Raw genomic sequence first — 19,284 nt, 5'->3', positions numbered from 1 at the left:
CTGGGCCAGAGTCTTTCCCTCAACTTTAAAAAAATCTTATGATCAAGGAACACTTGAACCGATCCCTTTCTAGTAGTGGGAGCTGCCAGTTGTTAGATGAGATGAGATGTAAAACTTGAGAGGTGTTAGTGGCCGAGTTCCCTGCCACCTGCAGAAACTGATATGCAGGCTTTAGTATCAAAGGGAAGAAAGGCAACACGGAGGAGAAAACAGAGAGGAGAACTGACGAGAGTCCAGGAGGCGATGAGAGTCCAGGTGGCCAGGGGCCAGGAGACAAGAATCAGTGGATGACAAAAAACGCAGATGACAAGAGCGCAGGTTATGTCCAACAGCTGGTTCCCAATCTCTCTGCACCTCCGCCCTCCCCACAGGTTGATTGTGTGAGACGTTCCACTCCCGTCTGAGACATTCACATAAGCTGGCTCTGGTTGGACACCTGCCACTGGCCAGCAAAAGAATCCTGATGGTCTGAATACATGAAAACAAATTCACCTGAACCCCTGCTCCCCCCACCCCCCAATTCTTTTAACGGATTCAGCCAGATGGTTGGGCATAATGAAGGCGTGAGCTAAATTACAAGAGGCTCCTATTCAGAGAGGGAGGAAGGTATTCATTTTGAACTACATTTCAAACAAAAGTCAGTTTAAAGCAGTATGTGCCAACAGGATCTGAAATGCTGCGTCACAGGGTCACGCGCAAGGAGATCGTGTCCTCTGGTCTTCCGAAGGTTCCCACGAGTCAACTGTGCACGTGGGAGAGACCGAGACCCACACACTGCGGAGGCTTTGTTCCTCGGGGTTCCTGCTCCCGGACCCCTCAGTAATGTAGGAGGCAGGAGAGTGTTCCAATCTAAAAGCGGCGTTTCTAAGGAACAGAACAAAACCTAATGGCAACACAGCACCACCTCCCCCGAGCTGACTCCTGTTGGGCTCATACGCATCTGGACACCCGGGCTCCTGCTGACACCGCCATGCCCAGCGCTGTCGGCTGGTGTCTCTCTTTATAAGGGCTGCTCTTCCAGGCTGCAATGACCAGCAACAAAAGAGGCACCGAAGGGCAAAGACTGGCTGTCTTCTAAGAACCCAGTGGCCGGACTGGGCGGTGCGGGCGGGCCCTTCTTGGACGACTCGGGTTGCAGAGGGAGATTGGGTGTGAACTCAGCGCCCTGGCCACGCTCTCCACCCTGGGGTCCTGGGTCAGCACTTCTTCGGGCACTGGCACTGCTAAACCTTAGTGCTTTGGCTGCCCCTGGCTCGCAGCCTCTCCTGCCAGCTACCCTGCTCCTCAGCAGACACTGGATTCTGGGGTGCAGCAGGGCTTCTGTCGTGGGATGCCCCTTCGTGTTTTGGGGTGTGTTTCTCGTTGGTTTGCTGCCTGGAAGCATCGTCCTCTTGGACAGAGTGCTCTCTGGTCTCTGGGGCAGGCTGCGGGGTGGGGGCCGAGACATCTTGCTCCGGGAGGTCTTGAGCCTCTTCTTTTCTCCTTGGACGCCCCGCGGAGGCGGGACCGCCCGCAGTGGACTGTGCATGGCGGGGAGCTCTCCCGTGGGCCAGCGGACCCTCCCGGCTGGGCCGATCACTGCCAGGTGTGGTTTTATTTTCTTGAGAGAGCCCTTCAGCATGCTCTCTTTTCGAAGATGGCCCTTTGGTGGACGTAGCTACCTTCTGAACCAGGTCATTTGGGGGGAGGTTGGCATGGGCCTTTTTTCTGGAATGTTGCACTTTTCCCCTTTCCTGTTCCTGTAATCCGGGATCCCCAGGTGCTGGCTCAGCATGGGGTGGCTCAGGAATCCCTGGGGAGTGGGCTCTGCTTTTCTGGCTCCTCTGAGGGCTCCAGGGAGGGCTGGGGTTAGGGGTGGCGGCGGTCTCTGGGCCAGTGGGTCTGATCTGGGATTCTGGCTGCAAGGCTGTCCGGTGGCTTGCGGGCGGCACCTCTGTCAGGTGTGCTGGTCCTCTAGCTGTCCCTCTCTGGGCAGGGAGTTTTTTTTTCCTCGCTACTGCTTGCTGCACGGGCTCTTGGTTTGGGGGTGATGCCTGCATATCCGGAATCTTCTTGCTGGAGGAGCGGCCACCTTGGGGTGCTTGCCTCTCCTTGGCAGGCCTTGCCTGATGACGGGCGCCCCGGTTCTGAGGCAGGGGCGTGGGAAGGCGAGGGAGCCTGACCCCGGGGGCCTCCTCTTCCTGGGGCAGATCAGGGGCAGGCTGGGGGGTGTGCTCCTGGATAGGGGGGCTGATCAGAGGGAGTTTCACCTCCCTGACGTTCTCCTCCTGGACGTGCTGAGGACTGTGGCCCGGATGGGGGCTCAGGTGCGGTGGTGGTTTGGAATTTGGGGGGCTGATGAGAGGGAGTTTGCCGGGGTCCCCTTCCTGAGCTGGTGAAGGCTTTGGAGAGGGCGTCCTGGGTTGATCTGCGGCTGTGCGGGGTGAGGGGAGTCGGGGTGAGGGCCTCGGGCTCTGGAGGGGAGCGAGGACCCGCGGCCGGGGCAGCCTGCTGGGGGCCAGTCGGCTTCTGGAAAGCAAAGCCTCTGGGTCTCCCCTGTCCTGGGGCTGCTTGCTGATTCCTGGATCTTGCGGGGGCGGTGGTCCTGGGAAAGGAGTGCTGACCCTGACTTCTGCCTCTGGGGTTCCTCCCTCCAGGGGATGTTGAGATTCTCCTAGCGACGGTTGGAGCATCAGAGCCCCTTCGGGGTCGGACGGCTGTCCTGGGGGGTCATGATGGGAACTGCCGGGTGGCAGATCAGCTGACTCAGTCTCCTCAGCCTGGCTTCTCTGGGGGCTGAGGGGTGGCGGGCCAGGCCCCTGTGGAGGTTCGGGCAAGGGTGGGTCAGTGGGGGTCACCTCGACCTCCCCCGACTCCTCATTCTGGTCCGGCGGAGGGCTGGGGGCTGGAGGTGGGTCAGGGAGCCGAGGGGGCCCCTGTCCTACTTCACCTGCTACCGGCTCGGATGTCCCGGCCTCGTTTTCAGGGGGGTTTGTGGTGGTTCTTGTTGAGGAAAGAGGTGACTGTGGCGCATCGCCTTCCTTCTGGTTTGGGGATGCGGCCTGGGCCTCCGGGGGGATGCTCAGAGCCGAGGAGCTGGGCTGTGCAGGAGCCTCAGCGCCGATGTGACCACAGGGAGAAGGCTCTCCCTGAGGGGTGGCTCCCCCCGGACTCAGCTCCTGGTTCTGGTTTTCAGGGACCTGCCCCCCAGAGAGACGCTCTGCGGCCAGGCCATCTGCCTGCAGTTTTGCCAGGCGCCGGGGGGAGGGAACCAGGTGTGCTGGGACCCCGGAGGGCGTCTTCTTGTTCGAGGGGTCTCCTGCTTTGATATAAAAAAATGTTAGCGAAGACTCTCTTCAGAAGTTAATCACAAAAAACACCTTGCCCTTTGCTGCACCCAGGCCCATGGAAAGCATGAGATTGCACATAGAGAAGCATACAACCATCCCTGCTTCTGGGGGTAGTTAATGGGATTTAGAACAACTTTCTTTAGTCAACTGAAAACATGCACTTTACTGAATAAACATAAAGAGGTTACTCACAGAACCAACATTTATATCCAGCTCTGAGAGTGGCAAGAACATTTGCTAAGTGAATGAGATTTACGTTTCCCCACCTTGCAGGCCAGGCTGCTTTCAGGGGCAGGAAGTAGGAGATGGGCGTCTAAGGCAAACAAAGTCCCTCGGTTGGTTCCCTTGCTTACTGGTGCCCCTCGGAGACACCACCCTCTGTGGGAGGCGTGCTGGCGCACCAACCCCAGCAGGTGCATGAAGCTCCGCAGCGCTCAGGGAACAAGTGCTGGATGGCAGAAGGAAGGAGGGCGTAGATCCCAGAGAAACCTTGGGCCCCATGGCTCAGAGGTGCTGCTCCCCAGGGTCCCCCATTCAGGTGGCCACCTCACCTCACCCCGGGGCTACCCTTTTCCCTCCAAGTCTTCCCTGGCATCCGAAATGGCTTTCGATAAACATGATACATCACATAAACAGAATGAAAGACAAAAATCACATGATCATTTCAATTGACACAGAAAAAGTATCCGCCAAAATCCAATACCCTTTTGTGATAAAAACTCTCAGGAAAGTGGGAATAGCGGGATCATACCTCAACATGATAAAGGCCATCTATGACAAACCTACAGCCAACATCATACTCAGTAGTTGGCAAAAATTAAACCATTTTCCCTAAGAACAGGAGCAAGAAAAGAATGTCCGCTTTCACCACTCTAATCAACATAGTACTGGAAGTCCTCGCCATAGCAATCAAGCAAGAAGAAAACATAAAAGGTATCCAAATTGGAAAGGAGGGAGTAAAACTCTCATTATTTGCAGATGGCATGATGCTGTACATAGAAAACTCACCAAAAAGGACCCACCAAAAAAGTACTCCACCAAAAAACAACTAGACTTAATAAATGAGCTCAGCAATGTAGCAGGATACAAAATTGACTCTCAGAAATGGATGGCATTTTTATACACCAATAACGGACTCTCAGAAAGAGGAACTAAAACACAATCCCATTTACCACTGCAACAAAAAATTAAGATACTTAGGAATAAATTTAACAAAGGAGATAATTTTCCAAGTATCAAATATCCAACTGCTATTTGATACTTGGAAAATTACAGGACATTAAAAAAAAAGAGATAGAGAAAGATATAAACAAGTGGAAGAATATACCATGTTTATGGATTGGTAGAATCAACATCATTAAAATGTCCATACTACCCAAAGCAATCTATATTTTCCATGCAATCCCTGTTAAAATACCAATGGCAGATCTAGACAAAAATTTATATGGAACCAAAAAAGACCCCGAATAGCCACAGCAATCTTGAGAAAGAAGAACAAAGTTGAGAAATCACAATACCAGATATCAAGTTATCCCGCAAAGCCACTGTACTCAAAACAATGTGGTATTTGTCACAAGAACAGGCATATCGGTCAATGGAACAGAACAGAGACCCCAGAAATCGACCCAAGCCATTACACTCAATTAATATTTCACAAAGAAGGCAAGAGCATACAATGGAGTAAAGACAGTCTTTTTAATAAATAGTGTTGGAAAAATTGAATAGATACCAGCACGTGCAAAAATATGAAACTAGACCACCAACTTACACCATACACAAGAATAAACTCAAAATGGATTAAAAACTTAAAAGTCGTGAAGCCATAAAATCTTAGAAGAAACCATAGGCAGCAAAATCTCAGACATTTCTTGTAGCAATATGCTTGGCAATACATCTGGGAAATAGGAGAAAACAAACAAATGGGACGACATTAAAATAAAAAGCTTTTGCACAGCAAAAGAAACCATCAACAAAATGAAGAGGGAGCCCACTGTATGGGAGAACATATTTGCAAATGATACATCTGAAAAGGGGTTAATTTCCAAAATATATAAGGAACTCATACAACTTAACAAAAGGAAGACAACAATCCAATTAAAACATGGGCAAAGGACCTAAATAGACACTTCTCCAAAGTGCCATACAGATGACCAAGAGACATACGAAAAAATGCTCAAAGTCAATGATCATCAGAGATGCAAATTAAAACAATGAGGTATCACCTCACACCTGTCAGATGGCTATCACTGAAAAATCAACAAATGACAAGTGCTGGCGAGGATGTGGAGAAAAGGGAACCCTAGTACACTGCTAATGGGAATGCAGACTGGAAAACTGTATGGAGTTTCTTCAAAAAATTAAATATAGAACTTCTATTTGATACAGTGATCCCACTTCTAGAAATATATTCTAGGAAATCCAAAACACCAATAAAAAAGAATGTGTGCACCCCTATGTTCATAGCAGCACAATTTACAATAGCTAAGATCTGGAAACAGCCCAAGTGCCCTTCGGTAGATGAGTAGATAAAAAAAGTTGTGGTGCATTTACACCATAGAATACTACGCAGCTGTAAAAAAGAAGGATCTCATACCCTTTGAGACAGATCTCTTGGAGGGACCTGAAGAGTATTATGTTAAGCAAAATAAGCCAGTCAGAGAAAGACAAGCATCACATGATCTCACTCATATTTGGAATCTAATGAATAAAAGAAACAAATGAACAAAATAGGTCCAGAGACACAGAAGCATGGAACAGACTGACACATCTCAGAGGGAAGGCAGGGGTGGGTGGGTGGGGAGGGATTAACTGGGGAACTTATATGCATACTATAGGCCAGGTGCATGGCATTCATGTACTGTTGGAGCGGGTATTCCCTCAGCCCAGCCTGCACCCTCTTGCAGTCTGAGACCCTCAGGGGATGTCCACCTGCCGGCTTAGGCCCGCTCCATGCGGGGAGTGGAGTGCCGCTCAGCCAGAAGCCGGGCTCGCTGCTCCTTAGTGCTGCCTCAGAGGCGGGAGAGGCTCCCACCACCACCACTGTGCTTGCCAACTGTGAGCCTGCTGGTGAGCCCGGCTTCTGGCTGAGCAGTGCTCCCCCTATGGGAGCGCACTGACCACCAGGTGGCAGCTCCTGCATTGAGCATCTGACCCCTGGTGGTCAGTGTGCATCCTAGCAACTGGTTGTTCCTCCGTTTGGTCAATTTGCATATTAGCCTTTTATTATATAGGATATGCATAGTCCATGGACACAGACAAGATGTGATGGAGGCCTGGAGTGGGCGTAGGAGGAGGGACCAATGGGAAAAAAAGGCAGGGGGAGATCTGTAATACTTTCAACAATAAAGATAGATGTTTTGTATAAAGGCTCGCTGTTCTCTTGTGTCCCTATAGCACCTTAAGCCAGTCTAAGGACATGGCTCTACCATGCTATCACTCAGAGGTAGCACAACCTAGAACAGCACTGAAGAAACTAGCCTCAGCTCACTTTGGGGGAGACCAAACAAGTCAGGCCCCCGAGGTGGTCCCAGGGTATGAGCTTGGACTGCCCCAGGTAGTGTAGGTGCGCATCCTCCACATCCCCTCAAACCAGGCGTCTCTGTGGAAGGGGGTGGGGACAGGGGAAGAGCTTGCCTCTTGGTAGGGTGTCTGGGGGGGATGCCCTGATCATCATTCTTATCTCCCTAGTTTACATCGCTTATAAATTAGAACACAAATTTAGTCAAGAAACAGGTTAAAACCAAATATAATAACAGTGAAACATCTAGAATAGGCAAATTCATAGAGACAGAAAATAGGTTAGCGGTTACCAAGTCCCGGGAGGAGTTATTACTTAATGGATACAGAGTTTCTGTTTGCGGTGATGGAAAATTTTGGAAACATGTAGCGGTAATGGTTAGGCAACATTGTGAGTGTAATTAATGACACTAAGTTGTATACTTAAAATGGTTAAAATGGCATGTTTTATGTTATTTCTTTTTACCACATAGAAATCTAGAAAAATATAAGAAGAGTGAAACCCAATGCTGATGTTAAGTCTTCCTGGTTTCCTGCAATCAGACATGCAGGATTTCCCCCGACTTCCACAGTTTAACTGTTCATGTAATTTGTCAAATGATGCCATAGCCTTTATTAGAGATAACGGCACCACTTTATGGACTGGCAAATTGACCAATTTCGCCTGTTTGCTCATCGCCATCACCAATTTCCTCCATCATTAGTCAGAATTCTGAATGACTTGCAAATATAATTTCATGTTATGATCTCTATAGCGAGAATGCAGGGTGGAAGTTGGATCGGCTCTTAAAAAAGCTTTGCTAGAGCCTGGTCGGGTAGCTCGGTTGGTTACCCAGCTCAGCTGGCATCCCGATACACCAAGGTTGTGGGTTTGATCCCTGGTCATGGCACATACAAGACTCAATCAATGAATGCACAAATAAGTGAGCAACAAATCGATGCTTCTCTCTCTCTCTCCCCCTTCCTCTCTGTAAAATCATTAAAAATGAAAAAAGGAAAAGAAAAGCTTTACTGGAAGAAATGGGCTGTACGGAGACATATGGAGGGTAAAGGTATCCCTTACACTGAATTGTGAATATAGTGAGTTTTTCCTAATTTTATAGAAGTTATATTGTTTACTTGGCTTTTTTGGTCTTTATAGTTTAGAAATATTTACCTTTATTGCTATAGGGAAAAAAAATAAGATAACTGTGTACTTTAATTGCTATACACTTTTAATTAATGGTAGGTCTAAGGATCTCGAGGTTTTATAATTACTCTGTACCTAAAGTCACCATTTTATACCTGCATGGAATAAAAATTCAGTTAGTCTCTCCCCTGCTGCAGGTTTAGGTTTCTGGGGCCAGGCTGATGGGCCTGCTATCAGCTCAGGATTGATAATCTGGGGCTTACTTTTACCACTTTGTGCCACTTTCATTGTTTAAGAAAAGGAATTAAAACTGCATTCTCAGTTACAAATAAACAACATAGAACTACCAGGGATAAAATCATCTATATATATAAAGGCCTAAGTGACTGGCCAACCAGCTGACCGGCTGGTAGCTATGACATGGACTGACCACCAGGGGGCAGATGCTCAACATAGGAGCTGCTGAATGACAGCAACTTTGCAGAGTGCCCTCTCTGACTCCGGGACCCCTCGGGGATGTCAGACTGCTGGTTTTGGCCCTATCTCTGCAGGCCAGACCGAGGGACCCCACGGGTGCATGAATCCATTATAATATGTCTAGTCTATTATAATATCAAATATTTGGGAATAATTTCCAGTTTGCATTGATACAGGATCCCTGTTTCTATGAAAAGAATGCTGTTGGCCATCAGATTCCTGTGTGTACTAACATGTAATCTAGATGCTCTAACCAGCTGGGCACACCTCAGCTCGGAAGACTGGATTCTAAGAGTGTTCCATAATATTACATGAGTTGACTTTTTAAAAAAGAAATGGGTGTTTAAGTGATTTCTCTAAATTAATTCTTACTGGTGACATTGAGAATACAAAATTAAGGATTCCTACTTTTAGTCCAGTTTCTAATTGCTCAGACAAAATTGTCTTTCACAGGATCTTATATTTTTCACTTTCTTACCTTCTTAGCTCAATTATATATATAAAATATTCCACTATACTGAAATTATCAACTTTTGTTTCTTGGGGTCCCACTTATATGAGTAATACTAGTATAAACATTTATATAGATATACCTAAACTACAGAAATTAACATCAGAGTGCCAGGCAAACAGGTGAGAGCCAGCAGGGCCTGTGGCAATGACCCCGATGGAGTCTTGACCTTCACCTGGTGGTAGCTGTGGTGCACCCACCCCTCAGTGAACCTGTAAACACCTGGCCCCGCCCCCTCAGTGAGCCTGTAAACACCTGGCCCCGCCCTTCAGTGAGCCTGTAAACACCTGGCCCCGCCCCTCAGTGAGCCTGTAAACACCTGGCCCCGCCCCCTCAGTGAGCCTGTAAACACCTGGCCCCGCCCTTCAGTGAGCCTGTAAACACCTGGCCCCGCCCCCTCAGTGAGCCTGTAAACACCTGGCCCCGCCCCTCAGTGAGCCTGTAAACACCTGGCCCCGCCCCCTCAGTGAGCCTGTAAACACCTGGCCCCGCCCCCTCAGTGAGCCTGTAAACACCTAGCAATACTTTTCAGCTGTGAATCTCAGAGGCCCCTGGCTCTACTCTTGGGCCACTAGAGACACTATAAAAGCTTAGAAAATGGACAATGTTAATGAGAATTTTTTAATACTCACTTGAATAATGCTTAGGCTCCACAAAAAAGTCAAATCCATCCTTAAACCATCAACTGAGAAGTAAGTAAAACTCCCCCAACAAATTAACTATAAATAAGAAAGTATGTGGCATCTTAAGAAAAAACATATTTTATTCTAAAATACTAAACCTGCCAGAAAAACAGGGGCTGTTGGGTTTAGTGATTTGATATATTAATCACAAACACTCCCATCTGCTTTGGGAAAGATGGAATTCGATTAGTCAATAACTGGATGGCCCTGTTACAGTTATGAAATGACCTGAGAACTTACAAATTCTATAATTCATACTTTTCATTAAGTCAGACAGGGCTAACCTAATTAGTGCAAAAAAATGAAGTTTTATTATACCTTTGAAAATGGGAGTCCATTTTCCTACGCACACATTATCTGGTCTATTAATTTCCTGAATAGCAACTGCATGCAACAGTGAGAGTTTCTGGCAGTTGCAGAATAAGAAACGATGGAGATGAACCCCCCGCCAGACACAGACACAGACACAGACACACACACACACGCTGTCCCCCTATAGCTCTTCCCCTTTCTCCCCTGCTGCCCCCCTGGCTGTTGAGTCAGAGACAGAGTCCTGCACAGGCACCTCCACTCAGAGGTGCCCCAGAGTCACGGATCCAGAAGCGCGCTTTCCACCGTTACTCAGAACTGGTCAGGCTCGGGGACTGACTCGTGTTTATCGAAACCCACAAGGGGCTGATTTAAAAGCCAGGACACCAATTTATTAATTTACAATGGGAGATGGGCCTGGCTCAGGGATCGGGGCAGGGTGTTCTAACGTAAGGGACAGCCCCCGCCGGGACAGGTCCACCCAAGGGACCAAATTAAAGATCAGGAGGAGGCTGCTGGGTCGGCAAGGATTTAAAGCAAAGGGAGCCAGATTTCCTCAAGAGAAACTTCCATCAAGCTACGGAGGCCTCATTAGATAGCCTGCGCTGCTCAGGGGGGCACAGGTGCTGAAGAGCCGCTGCCTGACGCAAGCACACCGACGCCCCGGGACTGTGGACGGAGCCCGCCCTGCACGCCTCCGCTCCTGCCTGTTTCACACAGGGCACACTTTCCTCAGGGGCACTACAGAGAGCAGATCGTTCTCTCCTTACTTGCCTCTAAGACAGTGGTTCTCAACCTTGGCTGCACATTAGAATCACCTGGGAATCTTTTTAAAATCCTGATTTCTGGGCCTCATCCTCCGGAAATTCTGTTTCTTTGTTATGGGGGAGGATGAGGCCCAGAAATCAGGATTTTAAAAAGATTCCCAGGTGATTCTAATGTGCAGCCAAGGTTGAGAACCACTGGTGGATTTGGGAGCGTTCTGCCCCCGCCAGGCAGGACGCACTGGCCTTGTCCTACCTGGGCAGAGTCACAGAGGCTAGAAACCACGTGTACACCAAGCTGTGGGCATCCCCACAGCAGCCAAGTCTCCAGTTAGCGGTTCACAATGAGCAACTTGTGAATGTGGTTCCGCCCATTGGTGGCACCTTGTTTTTATTATGGTGGTAAAATAACACGTCACATACAATTTACCAGGTTAACCATATTTAGAGAGCACAAGTCATTGGCGTTCGGTACACTCACAGTGTTGTGCCGCCATCACCACCACCCGTCTGCAGAACTCCTTTCCTCTTGGGGAACGGAAACCCCGCCCCACTCCCCCAGCCCCTGGCCACCACTCTTCTACTTTTGGTCTTTAAGGAGTTCACCTCCTATCTGCGGAATCATATAGTATTTGTGTTCTTGTGTCTGGCTTATTTCACTTAGCATAATGTTCCCACGGTTTACTTATGTTGTAGCAGGTGTCAGAATTGCTTTCTTTTTTAAGGAAGAATAGCGTCCCATTGTAGGCATACACCACATTTTGTTTATCCATTCATCCTTCCATGGACATTGGGTAGCTTCCCCATTTTGGCTGCTGTAAATAATGCTGCTATGACCACAGGCGTACAAATATCTGTTCATGTCTCTGCTTTCAGTTCTTTGGGGGCATATACGCAGAAGTGGAATTTCTAGGTCACAAGGTGATTCTATTTTTTTTCCTTTTCTAATTTTTTAGGTAATTCTATTTTTAATTTTTTGAGGAACCACCATATTGTTTTTCAGAGCAGCTATACCATTTTATATTCCCAATTTCTTTACATCCATGACAACATATTTTGTGTGTGTTTTGGTTTTTGTTATAGTCATCCTAGTGAGTACAAGGTAGATCTGGGGGAACCTTATAAATACATTTCAAATGACTCAGGTTCGAAAATTCTAACTTTAGAATCCTAGATTCCGAGGAGATGCACTCACATATCCCACATCACTGCTGCTCACACTCGACCCATGAGGCCGTGGGGAGCACTCAATCCATTTAGAAGGCAGTAACCTGAGGCTCAGAACAGTGAGCAGCTTGCCCGGGGGAGCGGCAGGGCCAGGGCTGGCTCGCAGGCTCTGACTCACTCTTTCCCGCTACACTCTGCGGTGCCACTTTTTGAGGGCTAGGGCAACGCAGAGAAACCTCTTGGACTAAAACAACAGTAAACACAAACCTGCCAAGCAGAACACATTCTCGAGGGACCCTATGGGAGCCAAACCTCTGGAAGGCAAAGTTCTGACCCGTGAGGCTGACCAGCCTGGTGCACTGCCAGCCTCCCAGGCTCTGCCCCGCACATCCCTGAAGGGCAGTCCCCTGGGTTCCCCTGCGGCCATCGAGACAAGAAGAGGGACAGGCCCAGGGGGCTCCCTCAACGCTGCCCGTCTGTGGGGAGGATGGCCCCAGGGGAAGGGTAGGGATTAAGGAGCTACACGCAGCTTGAGCCTGGTTGATAGTACTCAACTACTCAAAGATTTGTTTTCCTCTCCTCACACACAAATTCTGGCACCAAGCGGCTAGCACTGTACCTGCAGGTGGAGCCAAACCTGTGGCGGTGTCCTGACCCAGGCCAAGGTACTCCTGGACCAGCTGGCTCAGCTGTTGGTAGGCAGCATCCAGGTCATCTGTGGCAAAGAGAGAGTGTGCTTTAAAGCACCAGAAGCCTATCAACATACGCCAATTGGCAACTGCGGACGGTAACGATTTTTTAGCTGCATTTAAGTTTATGAATATCATGGCAGGCAATGTCCTAGGGTGGCCCCGCGACATGGACAGGACCTGGGACAGCCCTGGACTGAGGACAACTCCTGGCAGGGAGCCAACAAGGAAGCAGCCTCAGGCCTACAACCACAAGTAACCACTCAGCCAACAATAACAATATACTTTAAGCCGATTCCCCGCGCCCCCAGTGACCTTCAGAAATAAAACTTTGCTGCAAGTTACCAACCTGCATTGATCACTGCATCAAAAAATCCTGGAGATTTCTGATTAATTTTAATGTAATGGTCCACTCTGGAGACAGCAAAATCAATCTCTACACGACTGAAGAGCCCTTTTCTCCGCAGGTGGCCCTCATATTTTTTCTTGTTCAGGGGCAGCACCAGGATATACCGAGGTTCAAAATGGGTGAGCTTCAAACTTCTTACACCCTGCACATTGAAAAAGGGTAATAAGTTAGACACAGAGACAGGATTTAGAAATAATTTTGGAGATGTCGGAAAACGTAAAGTATACTAAGTAATATTACATTGAAGAATTGCTTTTATAATAAGAAATAACTGGCTATTATTTCCCTATACATATCTCGAGATTGGATTTTCATTACTGCTCCCTCTTCATCAAATATTAAATTATCATTGGAAATATAAGAACTCACTCTACCTGGTATCCTCGAACTAATCATTCCAATGATACACATAGGTACACTCAGGGCGGCACTGCTTCTTTATTACTGAAGAGTGACTTCAGTTCTACAGTTCAAAGGCCTCCTGGCAGCGTCAGGACAGAGATCTTACCAGAGAGAAAGGCTCCTCTGTTCCCTTTTGTCATCTCCCTGGGACACTTCCTGTTCCTCCACCAGCCAGCAGCCTGGCTGGCTCCTGTCACAGCCTCTCCCCAGAGCACAGGACGGCCCAGCTCCAGACCCCGCGATACCCACGCCCACAGCGGGAAGCAGCGCAGGTGGAGGTGTTAGCTCCCGGGAACCCCGTGCAAACCCTCACCTGAGCCCGTTTCCTCATCAGGGAAGTGAGAGAGTTCCTCTCATGGACCCGCAGCTCCTTCCAGCTCAGTCCTCTCACCAACAGTTTCACCCAGTGCTCAAAATCTTTGTTTTAAAAATTCAGGGGAAGAAATACAGGCTCTTTTCAAAAACAACTTCTAAGAGTACATGGCGAGAGCAGTTGGGAAAGTGCGTTCCCTGGAGAGAACTGGGAGCAAAGCCTGACTTACGGACTCAACCTCTTGGGAACGAGCAGGAAAAAGCTCCCAGGGAGGAAAGTGGGAAACCAGGAGCCACACTCAGAACCGCTGAACTGCCAACAGGTGGACGCAGGGAGCTGGGGAGTCCTGGGCCTTAAAAATGCATCAACTTCCACCTCTTCCTTGTCCAAGGAAGACGTTGTTGGGAAAAGGCCTTTTATAAAAACAATGAAAACCTCCTTAAATGCAAACCCAATCCCATGCAGAACGACAGGGAGAGCAGGATTTGAAGTTGGGAGAAGCGGGAGGGTTCCCTGAAGCTGGACACGCACACCCACACCTGGAGCCGGAAGGGACCACGGCTCCTGCTCCATGAAGTTTTAAGAAACACACTGAGTCGATAGGAAGGGAATACCAGACGTGCCCAGATTTAGTTCTCTGTTAAGTTTGGGCTAATGGAATAATGTTTATTACAGATATTTTTTCTGACTCCAAAAATGTTAGACCCCCAGAGCAAGGACAATGGGCCAGAAAGCCCCGGATGCCTGGCAAGGGGCAAAACAGAGGAGACAAGCACTTGCCCCCAGGGTAAGCTATCGTCCCCAGCATACACTGGTCACAGGGTTTGGACCCCGACCTTTCCTATCACTGGTGAGGCCGTCTCCTCTAAAGACAACTTCTAGGCCTCAGTGGCATTTCAGCTCCAGGCCGAAAAAAGCAGCACAACCAGGCAAGTGGTGCCCTGGCTGCCTCGGGACCAGCTGCACTGACGAATGACCCCGGCCCTGGCACCGACCAGTCAGTGGAGACCACGACCCTGAAAGAGCACACCTGGAAGCTGATGAATGGTCTATTGCAGCGGTTCTCAACCTGTGGGTCGCAACCCCTTTGGCAGCCCAACGACCCTTTCACAGGGGTGGCCTAAGACCATCCTGCATATCAGATATTTACATGACGATTCATCACAGTAGCAACATGACAGTTATGAAGTAGCAACGAAAATAATTTTGTCGTCAGGTCACAACATGAGGAACTGTATTTAAAGGGCCAGAAGGTTGAGAACCACTGGTTGGGACCCTCCCCTGAGACCTCCCCTAAGAGTTCCACCTGCAGGAAAGAGACAAATACGCTCAGGACAAAGGGCCCAGTGTGCGCTCTCCCTCCAAGGAGCACGCCCCTGCCACTCTGCCCTCTCTGCTTCCCCCACAGGCACGTATCCCCCAACCTCTAAGGGACCCCATGAGACTTGCAACCAGGGAAGCAATGGGCAGCAGCAGCTCATCCTGGGCTACCCCCTGAACCTGTCTCCTTTTCTCAGTGAGCGCGGGCAGCCCAGCCGAGGCTCTCCTGCTGCTTCTTCTGTGCCCTTCCTTGTGTCACTCTCCTAAGCAGATTTGTGCTGCCATCATGGACCCAATACCCGTTGGCCCTTCTCTTTGGAAAGCTCCATCCCCCATCCCCTTTCCTTAAATTCAATTTTTCTTTACTCACCATCTGAGATGGCTATTTAGCCTGCTCGCACCTCCCCGCGTCCCACCCCCCCCCCCCCTCGCCCCGGCTTTAGCCTTTCAGTTAATAAGGCCATATTTTTAAAAACACATGAGTGGAATATTCATGCTTTTCCTTTGAATCTTCACTTCGGAGAAACTTGTGTATTAATACAGAAGGTTAGTGCAGGGAGAAGGGGTATCGGGGCAGAAAGAATGCCCCCCCCCCCTTGAATCCTGCAAGTCTAACTTGCTAAGAGAACGAAAATACCCCAACCGGTGAACTGGCGGAGTCAAATGGCAGCAGAGCCCACGTCCCCACGGAGAATGAGGGAGCGAGGTCCCTGCAGGCTGCCACCACCCTGAGGGGGCAGGGCACCAGTTCCACACCCCGTGAGGATCAGGCTTTACCCAATATCACTTCACAGAGACTCAGCCCAAGCTCCCAGAAGCAAGAGGATAACCTAGTGAGAAAAGGGCTGAGAAAATAAACCCAGAGCAGCAGTTCTACTCCTAATAAATGCATACATTATGAGTAATACACTTCTTGTATTGGAATCTAATTCCTGTCATTTAATTTTTATGTGTCTTGCCTCCCACATACTAATTGTAAACTTAAAATCTCACGCCTCCGTGTGCATTCCTCTTGTGCCTAGCAGGGTGCCACCCCAAATATGAATACACGCACACATTATCGATAAGTTGATTGAAAGAAAGACACTTACTTCTATTTCCATGTGAACACAGCTGGCTAACCCGTCTCTGGCGATGCCTTCTATGGTGTCCCTACCCAATCCGTAACTGTGATCATTATAATTAAACGTGAGAATGAATTTCCCCTGAAATTTAAGAAGTACAAAGATCTTCCTAAAACAGCTGCCATGATGAAATTTAATATAAAGAAAATTATTTGATGTCTTACTTTTTATATGATTCCATAAAACTTACCAATATTACCAATAATATAACAATGGGCCTATCTATGAACATTAATATCAGACTGTGATGGAGAAGTTGATTCAGAATTCTCTGCTGGCAATGACAAATTAGGATTTTGGAAATAATGTGCTGACAAAATGTGAGAGAGTGACATGCAGAACAGGTCATTTTGCTTACATGCCCACCTCCTGCCCAACCTGCTCCATACATCTCCATTAGAAACAGAAAAACTTAGTTCGCCATCTGCCTCAGCAACTTGGGCTCTGCCAGCACCCGGGTGGCCCGGAAAAGCTCTTCTCTAAAGCTTGCTCTGCCCAGTAAACGGTAAACCCAGAGGCCGCGGATTACAGGGCTGTCCTGAAACCTCTGCGTGCTGAGAGGAACAGACCTATCCTGCTTTTCCTTATAAGCTGTCCAGCTCTTCCCAAGCTGTACTCCCTTGCAAAACAAACAAAAACAAGTAAAAACGTATCTCTCAAAATCGTCTGACTCTTTCTCTGACAATATTACAGTTATGAAACCACTAGGTCTAATCTAAATCAGGAGGCTAATGACAATGGAAGGAATAGAAACTTGGACAGCTCTGACTCCTCATGTGCATGTTTTGAAATAAATTCTGAAGTGAACCTGCAAGGCTGACCCCCCCAATGGCAGCATCCTCAGTGAGAACATGCAGTTAGGAGTCTCCGAGCTACCCTGCGCCTCCTGAACCCCCGTCTTGGAGATGTGTGAGGACGGGACAGGCTGTCTGTCAGGGGTGGCGGTAGAAGGCCAGGAGACACTGGGTGCCTCTCAGGGTGGGATGGGCTCTGGGGGATGTGTCTACTGCGAAAGATGAGGAAAATCCACCCCCTCAAATCAGAAGAAGCTTATGTCATCGATTCTGGAAGTTAACTCAACTATAAGTATCCTCAATTATTTACTCTCTGTGTCATACCCTCTTTGCTCTGTGGAACAAATACTGGGACTCCTTTTCTTTTAATCTATGTATTATAACCAACTAGATAGATAGATAGATAGATAGATAGATAGATAGACAGACAGACAGATGATAGATAGATAATAGATGGATAATAGATAGGTAGATAGATAGATAGATAGATAGACGGACAGATAGATAGATAGATAGATAATAGATAGGTAGATAGATAGATAATCTACCAGGTATGTTCTTATCTTGTTTACTGTGACTCACCCTGTTTTCAAAAAATCTTGAACCAGGTTTAAGATATATACTATATATACTTTGGGGACAAGGGCCTCCCTCTGTGGATTCCAAATACAGTTTCTGGAAGGATGTAGGGTGGGAATTACTCATGCACTGTGCTTATGTATAAAACAGGCCCTGTTAATTTTTTTTTTTTTTTAAGAATTAAGATTAAGTGACACTCCTTTCATTTCTCCCTACCAGGGAATTGCTTAATAAATAGCAGTAATCATATTTCAGAAGCCTCCAGATCTGTGGTCTTATTTGCACAAAAGAAGTAGGTAAGTGACACAGCCATGGACATGCTGGGGGATGGCTATGCTGGGAGGTGTGTTGGGGGAGGGTGCGTGGCGATGGGTATGCCAGGGTTACCTATCCAGGGAGGATGGTAAGTGGGGGAGGGCAGGCCGCCTGAGGGGATAAGAGCGGGGTTCTGTGCACAGAAGGCTGAGTGTGTGGCCGAGATCAGCAAAGCTGACAACGTGTCCTGAGTTTATAATCTGTAGGTTTGTCTCTCTTCGTAAAACAGTCTCAAGCTTACTTTTAAGAAAAGGGAAGGGCGTCAGAGCAAAATTCAAGTTGAAGGAACTGACATTATACTGAAGTCATATGTGTCAGCAGAAGAGGTGAAAATGAGTGATTCTCAAACACATAAGGGTTTCTGCAGAGGAAATGGAACTATAAGACTAAATACAGCACAGAGTACATTGATCTTGTTGAGGAGGAACTGAAGTAGACTTGATTACAGGTATGATAGGCAAGGTGTGGAACATCAGGGGAGCACGTAGGTACTGAGAACAGATGCACCAAACAGAGAAAAAATGGCTCCAATCCAACAAGAGAAGTCAACATCAATTTTGGGAACTAGTTGTCTTCCAACCCAGAGTGTCTTAAGAAAATGCTTCTTGCTAATAACAAGATGACTCCTCAGATCCCTCTAAAGCAGTGGTTCTCAACCTGTGGGTCGCGACCCCATTGGCGGTCGAACGACCCTTTCACAGGGGTCGCCTAAGACCATCCTGCATATCAGATATTTACATTACGACTCATCACAGTAGCAACATTACAGTTATGAAGTAGCAACGAAAATAATTTTATGGTTGGGTCACAACATGAGGAACTGTATTTAGAGGGCCAGAGGGTTGAGAACCTCTTCATCTAAAGCTTTCAGAACTGTGACGTCCCAGAGGACTCTTGACACAGTAAACTGAACTGTCAGCACGGGGGCCCAGGAGGGAACATACACAGCATCTCCGAGATGTGCCCCTGACAAGGTCGGAGGGAAAGGGCCTGGGACAGGAGGGCTCCTCTGCAAATGTCGGAGGAAACACGCTCCGTGGTGCAGCTGGTCGGTCGCAGCAACTGCTGCGCGGTCTGTGCTTGGACGTTCCGTGCGGGTGTGCACTGAGGCAGAAGCCAGGCTCATTACTGGGGAAGGTGGGGCACAGAAAGGAGGGCGGGAGGGGAGGGGACGAGGCAGGGAGGATGCAGCTGTAAGGGCATCACTGGTGGGTGGTGGTCTTTCAAAAGCAGAAACAGAGACTCACCCTTAATCTGGCCCTTCTGTGAATTTCAGGGGGGAAAGTGGTGCAGGATTCCTTAGGTGATGGAACAAATGATAATATAAAATCAAGTCCCCTGGTGAAGAGACAATAGGCTCACACTCACTGGTAGCGATGAAGACATGAGACATTCCTTTAGTTCCCCTGGGTCTCGGGTGGACGTGTATTGACATGAGCATACAATTTGACAAA

At 48.3% G+C, this 19,284-nt stretch overlaps 1 protein-coding gene across 1 annotated transcript in view; it reads right to left on the bottom strand.

The window, feature by feature from the left end:
• Positions 1–1,223: 1,223 nt before the first annotated feature.
• Positions 1,224–19,284, bottom strand: part of LRGUK (leucine rich repeats and guanylate kinase domain containing) — a gene marked incomplete at both ends in the record, with an annotated part of 68,455 nt that continues 50,394 nt past the window's right edge. The window contains 4 exons of the mRNA XM_081102643.1: positions 1,224–3,298; positions 12,505–12,600; positions 12,924–13,125; positions 16,110–16,223. Coding sequence (XP_080958769.1) covers positions 1,224–3,298; positions 12,505–12,600; positions 12,924–13,125; positions 16,110–16,223 — 2,487 coding nt within the window. The remainder of the gene's footprint in view (positions 3,299–12,504; positions 12,601–12,923; positions 13,126–16,109; positions 16,224–19,284) is intronic.

This window comes from Myotis nattereri (assembly GCF_964212035.1).
Source record: "Myotis nattereri genome assembly, chromosome: 11".
In the NCBI taxonomy this organism is placed as follows: Eukaryota; Metazoa; Chordata; class Mammalia; order Chiroptera; family Vespertilionidae; genus Myotis; species Myotis nattereri.
Note: the sequence above shows the minus strand (reverse complement) of the source record. Positions and strands in the feature narration are given on the sequence as shown.